Source organism: Hyaena hyaena, unplaced genomic scaffold, assembly GCF_003009895.1.
Source record: "Hyaena hyaena isolate Hyena2069 unplaced genomic scaffold, ASM300989v1 scaffold_1128, whole genome shotgun sequence".
NCBI classification, from domain to species: Eukaryota; Metazoa; Chordata; class Mammalia; order Carnivora; family Hyaenidae; genus Hyaena; species Hyaena hyaena.
This window is the reverse complement of record NW_024081757.1, coordinates 217,405-227,962: the sequence shown is the minus strand read 5'-3', so window position 1 is coordinate 227,962 and position 10,558 is coordinate 217,405. Positions and strand designations below refer to the sequence as shown.

The 10,558-nt window shown below is 44.4% G+C and overlaps 1 protein-coding gene across 1 annotated transcript; it reads right to left on the bottom strand.

Moving 5' to 3' along the window:
• Nucleotides 1-492: 492 nt before the first annotated feature.
• LOC120224193 (procathepsin L-like) lies at nt 493-5,731 on the bottom strand. Its single transcript, XM_039222409.1, has 8 exons — nt 5,686-5,731; nt 4,837-4,972; nt 4,425-4,544; nt 4,196-4,321; nt 3,565-3,789; nt 2,513-2,675; nt 1,515-1,632; nt 493-862 (listed from the first exon to the last, which is right to left on the bottom strand). Exons 2-8 carry the CDS (start codon nt 4,960-4,962, stop codon nt 763-765), a joined length of 978 nt encoding a protein of 325 aa, XP_039078340.1. The 5' UTR covers nt 4,963-4,972; nt 5,686-5,731; the 3' UTR covers nt 493-762.
• Between the last annotated feature and the right edge of the window lie 4,827 nt (nt 5,732-10,558).

Sequence of the window (10,558 nt, the reverse complement as noted above, 5' to 3'; positions counted from 1 at the left end):
TTTCTAAATGTATAAAAACTGCCAAAAAAAAAAAAAACCCTACCTGTTGGCTATTTTGGGGGCGCTCAAATTCATTACTGGGCCTCCCTGTTTATATAATAAAACTTTGAGATACTTTTTTCCATTAACCTGTCTCATGTTAATTAAATTCTTAAACCAATTGGAAGAATTTTGGAGGAAATGAGGACATTTCCTCCTCTCTCCAAAACCACTTCATGTTTTTACTATAAAGAAGTTTATGTATTAAAAACAGAATCACACCCCAACATATGCAAATAAATTTTATTTTAAAAGATAAAAATTCATGCAACGTTTTAAAATATGAACATACAGGGGCACCTGGGAAGCTCAGTTGATTGAGCATCTGACTTCAGGTCAGGTCATGATCTCATGGTTTGTGAGTTCAAGCCCCTAATTGGGCTCTGTGCTGACAGCTCAGAGTCTGGAGCCTGCTTCGGATTCTGTGTCTCTTTCTCTCTCTGCTCCTTCCCTGCTCACACTTGGTCTGCCTGTCTCTCTCTCAAAAATGAATTTAAAAAATTATAACATGAACATTCAAAAGTTATTAAGGAAGATAATCATAAACCATTGATTACAGCAAGGATTAAAGAGCAGTGTGAACAGTCACAGAATCCAGTCACAACTTGGATCTTCAATGATTCAAGTGTTTTACCCCAAACAATAAGATGTGATAAACTTTACAATAAAATCCATTTCCTGGATATTCTGTTGCCAGTCAAGGACTTCTTCATCACCATCATCTCACACGACAGGAAAGCTGGCCATGGTGGTGATTCCACAGTGGTTGTTCCTGTCTCTGGCTATTTTTATGTAGCCATCCATGCCCCATTCAGAGCCCCAGCTGAAAAAATACAGAGTTTTCCAATTATTACAAATGATCAAAAACAGATTCAGGAAGAATCAGGAGAGGCCATTCTTGTTCATGGTTGAGTTCTGACCCAGCATAGAATTCTATCCCCAGACCTTCCACAAAACTGTAACGTAAGCAGGAAAAGGAAAATTTTGGGACCTGGATGTGTTACAGAAATTTTTTAAAAAATGTTTTATTTATTTCTAGGAGAGAGAGAGAGAGACAGCGTGAGCAGGGGAGGGTCAGAGAGAGAGGGAGTCACAGACCGAAAGAGGCTCCAGGCTCTGAGCTGGCAGTCAGCACAGAGCCCGACGCGGGGCCCGAACCCACGAACCGCGAGATCATGACCCAAGCGAAAGTCGGACGCTTAACCGACTAAGCCACCCAGGCGCCCCGTGTTATAGAAATTTTTTAAAATTCCAATTAAGAAATGCAATTGTACCAAATCAGGACCCTAGTGCCAGTGGGAGGCAATATCTTAATGTTGTTATCATATGGACGATGTCTGTGCTCCCTACTAGGTGGGTAAACACTGCTAGGATTTCAGAAGTATTGTCAAGTGTGGGGGACCAGTGTCTTAACACTGGTTCCAAAAAATATTCTGTTTTCAAATTCAACAGTATGTGTTCCTGGATTTTCATACCTGTTTCTGACAATCCAATATTTTTTGTCATCTGATTCTTTTCCTCTAAAGCCGTAGCCAACCACCAGAACACCGTGATTCAGGTCTTCACTGCTGCACTTTGGATCATAATAAATGCCTAGGGAGTAATATTCAATGCTGGAGTGAGGATTCCCACATGACATGTGATAGTAACCCAGCCTATCAATCACAGTAAGGGAGGCATTTCAAGATTCAGTTGTGATATGAATTCAGATGAGATTTAAAAGTCGGATACTTTTGTTTAGCTAGGGTGGGGATTCAGGCCTTCATCTCACACCTGGAGAAATACTGTCACAATCTCTTTTGAAAATAATAGTCAAGAGGTTTTTAAAATTTTTTTTTTAATGTCTTATTTATTTCTGAGAGAGAGACAGTGTGAACAGGGGAGGGTCAGAGAGAGAGGGACATACAGAATCTGAAACAGGCTCCAGCTCTGAGCTAGCTGTCAGCACAGAGCTCCACATGGGACTCAAACCCACGAACCGTGAGATAATGACCTGAGCCGAAGTCAGACGCTTAACCAACTCAGCCACCCAGGTACCCCGAGTCAAGAGGTTTTTAAAAATTACCTGCCAAAACCTTATTATTCTACTTATAGGATGTCAGCCTAGTGAAACAGTAGAGAACATAAAATTACTTGAGCCAAGGGATTCTTTCCAGTGTTAATTTCAGTAGCAAAATTCTTTAAACGTTTTTAAGGTCTACACATGGAAAAAAAGTAAAGTAAACTCTACCCATCGAATTATGTAGCTATTTAAATATATTTGTGATATACTTAAAATCATGGGGATTTGGGTCAAGTCATGGCATATGGAAGCAGCAGACATAAATACTACAGGTACAGAATGAACAACTAGTTTAAATCCACCCCCCCCCAATTCTACATTGAATTCCACATACCAAAGTGTCACTCTTTCCATCTGTTAGGGCGGTTTTCCAATTTTCCTACCTAAATTTCTACATTAACAAAAGTTTACCTCGTTTATAAAACCGGAAGGTATCCAGGCTTGCATCTAGAGTAGCGGAGACAGGCCCCATTTTTCTCAGTATCATCTTAAGGATCTTCTCCTGCTGAGGGATGGTGTGAAAGTCAGTGATATTGGCAGCAGAATACTCGGGCCTGTATTTGCAGGGTCCATCCTTCGAACGGTAAAGGAAAAGAAACTTGATTACTACCATCCACCTCCTGGGAACATGTAACACAGCTTACAGGTGAAAGATTTCCAAGTCAAGTTTGTTGTGAAGGATCCCAGGAAGAGAAATGGTATTTATTGTTTTGAAATTGAAAAACTAATTGGTGTGAGGGGCACCTGGGTGGCTCATTAGGTTAAGCGTCCAACCCTTGATTGTGGCTCAGGTCATGATCTCACAGTCATGGGATCAAGTTCTGTGTTGGGCTCTGCACAGAGCCTGAAGCCTGCTTGGCATTCTCTCTCCCTCTCTCTATCTCTACCCCTCCACCTCTCGTACTCCCTCTTTCTTTCTCTTTCTCAAAATAAATAAACTTAAAAAGATCTAACTGGTGTGAATTCATCAAAGCACCATTGGTCTAAGTGTCCATAAGAAGTTTTTCACTCTGGAGAAATCTGTACCCTATAGAGAAAGGTACGCATATCTCCATGTAACATAGAAATAAAAATACCTATGTGGCAACCCTCTAAGCAGAGAACTGTGCAGGCTATCAGTCCTGACAGTCTGCAGATAGAGTCTACAATTGAAAATGTGAATATTAAGGGCACCTGGGTGGCTCAGTCGGTTAAGCATTCAACTTCGGCTCAGGTCATGATCTCACGGCTGGTGAGTTTGAGTCCCACATTAGATTCTGTGCTCAGAGCCTGGAGCCTGCTTTGGATTCTGTGTCTCCCTCTCTCTCTGACCCTCCACCACTCATGCTCTCTTTCTCTCAAAAATATATAAACATAAAAAAAGAAAAAAAGAAAATGTGAATGTTAAATATGGTGTCCGTTTTCTTCAGAAGCATTCAAGTCTAAGAGCAGAGCTGGAATGACAAGTGAGGAACTCTACTCACTCTTCCAATGTATGGATAAGATTCCTCTGTGTTCAGGCCTCCGTTGTTCCTAACATACTGGAAGGCATTACTCATTAGACCACCGTTGCAGCCCTCATTGCCTTCAGCCCAAGAGCAGTCCAGGAGGTTCTGCACACTCAGGGAAACAGGTTTGCCAGTTTTCCGGAACATTTGTTCTTCAAGGGCAGCAATTGCACTAAAAGCCCAGCCAGAGGCACACCGACCCTGAAAACAAATTATAAAGGTCTCAGTCTACAAAACAAATATTAAGAGTGACAACAGTCCATCTATATGAAAACTTTAAAACATAGCAATGATGGGGCACATGGGTGGGTCAGTTGGTTCAGAGTCAGACTTCGGGCCAGGTTATGATGTCAGGCTCTGTGTTGACGGCTCAGAGCCTGGAGCCTGCATGGATTCTGTGTCTCCCTCTCTCTCTGCCCCTCCTTCGCTCATGCTCTTTTTCTCTCTCTCTCAAAAATAATGAACGTTACAAACAGCAGCAACAACAATATCGCAACAACATATTGTTCCACAGCAGGAAACCTTAGCAGGGTGGCCACTTTGTTTTTGGCTTTCCTCTTGGAGAGAGACCTGTTGAGTAGTCATCCTTGATACTGACAGGACTTACAGCAGATTTCTGGTTCCTATCCCCAGTTACAGAGATACCAGCACAGAAAGGGACTTTAAATACTTTCCCAGTATCATTCTTCTGCATTGGAAGGCCAATCATCATGTGCCTGAATTCTTCACTGGTCTGCAGGAGAAAAAAAGTAAAATGTTGACAAGCATGAGATTTGGGGAAGAAAGTACTGAAGAGAAAAAGAACAAAACATTCAGCAAATCCATGCCACACTCACCATGTCACCAAAGCCATTCATTGCCATTGTGAAGCTGTGTTTCCCTTGATAATATTCCTGATTGTGCTTTATAATCATCTTCATGTTCTTCTCCCACACTGCTCTTCTGCATTCTTCAGCCTAGAGGCAAACATATAACTTATCATTCTTATTTGTATTTAAGACCTACTGACCTGCACCAAGTGGATGTGCTCAGAGAGAGGAGGAGAAACAACAGCCAGGGGTGACCTGATGCTTCTGAGATATGTTCTCCACCATCCACACAGCAGGACTCATGCTCACACTGTGCACAGTCACAGTGCTCAGCTTACTCTCTTGGTAAGAGTGGCCTCAAGATGCTACTCTGTGCTATGAACTCCCACCAGCACAGACGTTCTCGGTGGGTCCCCCAGATAGTTTAGATGTTACCAACCACACCATATTTTTTCCCGTGTATCTCCTTCCACCGGATCCACTGTGCATTTAAACTTTGATCAAGCTGTATAGTAGCTGAGGCTATTCCCAAGCAAAGGGCAGTCAGGAAGACAAAACGATGCATGTTTCAAAACCTAGGAAGCAAAAAGAAATGAGTATCTGACAGAAATGCTGATGCATAGGAGCACATGTACCCCAATGTTCATAGCAGCACTCTCCACAATAGCTAAAACATGGAAAGAGCCTAAGTGTCCATCAACAGACGAATGGATCAAGAAGATGTGGTTTATCTATACCATGGAATACTACATGGCAATGAGAAACAATGAAATCTGGCCATGTGTAGCAACATGGATGGACCTTGAGGGTGTTATGCTGAGCGAAATAAGTCAGGCAGAGAAGGACAAATACCATATGTTTGCACGTATAGGAGGATTAGGAGGAACTTGACGGAGGACCAAGGGGGAGAAGAAGGGCGGAAATGGTGGGGGAAAGGGAGAGAGGCAAACCATGAGAGACTCTTGAATGCTGACAAAAACTGAGGACTGATGGATGTGGGGGGGAGGGGGGGATGGGCATGAAGGAGGGCACTTTGGGGATGAGCACTGAGTGTTATGTAGAAACTAATTTGACAATAAACTATTTGTAAAAATAAATAAATAAATAAATAAATAAATAAAAAATAAACATAAAAAAAAAAAAGAAATGAGTATCTGATTAGACTGAACTATCTAAAACTATCCCTCTTTCTTCTGAGATGTTAGACCACTCGAATGGAGTAAAACATTGAATTTATCCTCCCAAATACTTACACAAGGATTACACCGGCCCCTCCGGGAGTGCTCACCTGATCGTGTAGCTGTGCAAATACCCTCAGCAGGTGTAGTCCCAGGGCTCTCTGATGTTGGGCGGTGACTCTGAGGCCACCCACTTAAAGCCCTAGGGTTTGGCCTGATTGGCCCTGTCCATACCGCCCAGTACACTGTAATCTTCCCAGATCTGCTTTTGTTTCCCAAGCTGATGACTTCTGTTCTGGAGTTTTCACTGTCACTGTGTCCATTCAACATTTCTGGAAAGTGCCTCTTGTGTTTGTGACTGTGCACTGACTTATGCGGAGACCTTCCCTCCTCCCCACAGGAACCACTTCCTTCTTCTCTTAGAAGAACCCCCCCCCAACTCCTGAGTTATTTCTTCTAGAGCAGGTCCTGGGGTGCATTTGTTAGAGCTGTGGGGAGCCGGTATCAGATGCTGAGAGGGGCCCTGTCATGTGTGATACAGGGTAGTGATACTATCTAAAATGTCAGTGTTCCTGTTTGTGTTCCATTTCTAGAGCAATGTCCCTTCTACAGCTAGGGACATCCTTGTCTCAAGGACAATGAGGATTTCAATAGTAGGAATGCAAAGAGATAAATGAGTTCATCATTTAGCATCCCAATGAGAATTCCTGAGTTCTCAAAGGTCCTGAAAGCCAAGATTGAAGACAAAACAAAACAAACAAACAAAAAACCCGAAGATTTCCTCATCGCAGGGATGGAGAATGCCTCCAAAAGGTTGCTGTCATCACAGAATGAAGTGTCCATTGCCTAGTGGAATGGATAAGAGGGGAGAAGTGGCTCCCCAGCAGTGGGAGGACAGGATAGCTTGCTTGCACTCATACTGTGCAAGACTGATCTAGAGAGGGGGGGCTCTCAAAGATTCCCAGGCACAGCCTGTGACAAGTAGGGGAGCAGATCACACATCTGGAGATGACCAAGAGCTGCAAAAACAAATTGCTTATAAAACCCCAGGACCCTGGCACAACAACGAGGAGAAGCTGAGACTCCATGAATGAAACTATATTTTGCATGGTGCTTTAAGTCACATTTTAAAAATAAACATGAATATTTTAAGAACAAATCAATATAGTAGTTCTCAATAGTGTGGAGGGTAATTATGCCCTAGGTCTGGGTTACATACATGGTTGAGTATGAAAAAGGCTAATTAGTTCACAGAAAATGGAAGGAAGTGGCAGGGGTTGATGCATTCTGGGGAACTGAGGTTTACATTCCCTTCTTAGGCTCATCCTAGGATTCCAGTGGATTCACCTTCACTTCCAGTTCTACTCAGATACTAATAAGGATTAAGGCTGACACACATTAAAAGATCATGCCAGAGTGTCTCTAACATGTTAGGACATTTTGGCTGCATCAGCCATGTGTGCTCAGATTTTAGTTTCTCAGTCCTGACTGGGGAACTCCTTCCACACACCCCACTCTCTTTTACCCTGAGGTGTGTGCATTCCTGTTGCAAAGGGGAACTGTTCTAAAATCCATGACCCATGATTTGCACAGTGGAGGCTCAGTGAGCTCAGAGGAACCCAAGCAGTCTGGGCACAAATCCAGCACAGACTGTGCCAAATGGTGTTACTAGAAAGGTCAGGCTTGGTGCCAAGGATCATGTGCACAGGAGGAGATCCCGCCCCAGCACCCAGGGCTTGTGTTGAAGGCAGGTGACTTGTGGTTCCCATGGCCCCCTCCTGTAGGCACTTACAGCAGTCCACACAGCACGCAAGCATTTGCAGGTAACATACACAGCCTGCCCCATCCCTGCTGGCTCAGAGCTCATGATGGAAGATAGGTGGAGCAGGAAGAAGGTCCTGGCTGGCTGGTCACAATCACAGACTGAGGACATGGACAATGGGAATATTCAAGGGGAGGGAGAAAAGCTGGAACACTTGGTCTTAAATGCACCTGTTTCTCTGATTATAAAAATGGGACACTTGGCAAGCAGAAATGTAAGGAAGAAAACAAAATGACTCAATTCTCAGTCGCAACATAATCCATATTTCAGTGTATTTCTTTGTAGCATGTTATTCCAAATCTGACAAAATCCACGAGGTTTCAGAAGAGTGAGTTTTTCCATACCCTGTGTGGTGAACCCTGTGTTGGGAACAACCATTGTCAGGAAAAGAATTGTCTAGTGCTCCATAGGCTCATGGTTGCTGAAAGCAGAGCAGATTGCTAAATGTCAGGCATTTTTATAGCTCATTGAGTTTCCACTGTGAGAAGATTGGAATAGAGTTTGTATGAAATAATATAAAAATAATAATTTAACAGGGAAACATTGAAATCATACTGGGAAAACATTTTGCTAACTGTTGACCCCTAGTGGTGAAATGTGACAGGCCTCTTAGAGAAGCCACCATTGTACTCTGGACAGAAGACACTTCCTCCCATGTGCTCCTCTCTGGGGACAGCAGGCAGCAGCCCCTCCAAGGTTGTTCCCGGACACTGGCTCCTCCTTTGCCCTGGGTATTTCCATCCTATTGCAGCCACACAATGTGGCCAGTGACAGCTACTCAGCTGGCCTGGGTTCTTAGCTCAGGGCTCTGACCCTGGGTAGATGAGAACTTGCAGCCAGTGCGTCGGGCCAGGGTGGGGGTGGGGGTGGCCAAGGAAAGAACTTGTGGGGGAGGGAAGAGGCCAGGACAGGCCTGAGCTTGGTGAGTGTCGGGAGCCATTTCTGAACTCACTAGTTGAGAAAAACTCCTTGTGAGGTTAAGGTAAGTTTGCACGGACTCTTACCGTCACATGGTGACCGATATCCATCCCCACTCAATTGTTCTGCTTGAGCACTGTAGGAACTTCTTCTTTTGTGGTTATGAGAGCAACATTGCTACTGAAAAACTTGTTTTTCTTAATACCTCCCATTAATCGATAAACAGGCTATTGACCCCTGCTCACAAAGAACTTTTACCTTTACTATGCTAAAAACATTAACCTGTTTATATTTGAATGCCACTTCTGGACTGTTCCCCATACACTTATACATATCAATGTTCTGGAAAGTTTTTACTGATCAAAGACTTTATCATCAGAATGCCACTTCTGTGCCATCCCTTAAACACTTAATCATAAAATAAATTTGAGTCTCAGACAGTGTGGAGATGCCTGGCTGGTGATCAGAAGGAATCTCCTGGGTCTCTCATCCCTCTCTCGCTGACACTGTCCATCTTTCAGGATCTGCAGGAGAGGTTTGCTATGACCCAATTCACTGAGTGAAGCATTCTAATCAGATGTTTCATAAGCTGATATCAAAGTAGTTATTTCTAAGCCTAAGAGAGCACAGTGAAGGAAGGTGCCCAGGAACATACTGGAAAAGATGACAAAGTTGGGTTTTGCCCAGAATTAAAAAGTCACCACAAATAAACTGCATTTGCAGAACTGGGAGTTGCAGCTCCCTCCCTGCTGGGCCTAAATGCATCCTGCCTTGTGCAGAAAGCCTTGCCATCTCCCCCTTCTCCAGTCTCGTGTTCCCAGATTCTGACAGCACCTCCCAGTCAATATGCTGAAGTTCAGTCATCTTTGCAAGGGGGAAGTAGAGCTACATTCCCAGGGGGAAATGTTCAGGAAAAGGGGAATGTAGAACCCAAGATTTACTGGGGCTCCAAAGAGCAATGCAGTTACCAGTCATATTCATTTAAAGATATCCACGGTGTCTAGATATGCCAAGACCTGTTCTAGGCACAGGGAGACCACAGTGCACAAGTGGCGAGACTCAGGCTATAAACAAATAAGGAAGATGCCAGTCAGGGGTTGGCAAACAACGGCCTAGGAGCCATTACATGTTTTTGTCGATAAACTTTTATTGGAACACAATCACCCCTGTTATTTCCTCTGGTCTATGACTGGCTTAGGGACACATGGCCGTCACGAGAGAAAACACCTGGTCTATTACAGAAAGGATTGCTGGCCTGGTGTAAGTGCAGGGATTCAAACAGGGTGAAATGAGAGAAAGGGGGTGGGGCTATGTTTCACTGACTGCTCAGAGGACTCCTCTCTGCCCATGACATTTAAACCAACACAAGAAGGACAAGAAAGGGAGGCATCAGCAGAGGAGGGGCTGAGGGAAGGCAGAGGGAATAGTGAGTGCAAAGGGCCTGGGGCAGTAGATAGCTGGGTGTATCACAAGTAGAACACCAACAGGAAGGGAGATGGGTCTGGTACCAGGGTTTGAGCATGGTGGTCTGGGGACAATGTGCCTGAAGCGATCTGATCAGAGAGGTAAATGGCTTTACAAACCTAGATCAGGAGATTGGGTTTGGTCCAGGTGTGTTCCGCAGGTGGGAGCAAGATCTGACTCACTTTGGGAATTTCCCTTCGACTGCCCAGAGAGACCAGGTAGAAGGTTATCTTTGACATATGACAGCACTTGGAATGGGTTGTCCATGGTCAGTTACTCTGTATGATGTTGGCAGGTATGCAAACAGAGCCCCCCATCCCTGGGTAAATACTTAAAGTATAAAGTTACAGCAAATAGAGAAATAGCTTTTGTCCTGCCTCCTACTTATGCAAATACACTGCTCTGACCACCTGGAAGGAGGGACTCGTTAGAATTCTGATTCCTAGAGATCCTGCTTCTTCCCCTCACCGCCCCCCCCCCTCCCCGCCCACCGGCTCTTCCCTGGCCTGGCAGCCTCACCTGCCTACAGGGGCCTACAGCCATGGACACCCCAGTCTCACCTCTGCATCCAGCCACAGCAGCCTGCCTTGGGGTGGGGGGTGATTGTTGGGGGAGGGCACACAGAGGATATTCCAAGGCAAAATTTAGGAAACCCATAGCCCTTGCTCCTCACTCCCAGGTGTTAGTGAAGGATGGCCTGACTTTCTTAAAGTTGGGCCTCATTTACCTGTTACTACTTCCCTGCTCTAAAAAATTTACAGGGAGCACTCTGGCCCAGT

Bases quoted from the DNA above. Each gene is read 5' to 3' on its own strand.
- LOC120224193 (XM_039222409.1), bottom strand. From the start codon at position 4,962: ATGCATCGTTTTGTCTTCCTGACTGCCCTTTGCTTGGGAATAGCCTCA. The intron at 3,790-4,195 runs GTAAGTCCTGTC...ATTTGTTTTCAG, and splicing joins ATAGGAACCAGAAATCTGCT to GGTCGGTGTGCCTCTGGCTG. The intron at 863-1,514 runs GTATGAAAATCC...GTATTTTTTCAG, and splicing joins TATTGGATTGTCAGAAACAG to CTGGGGCTCTGAATGGGGCA.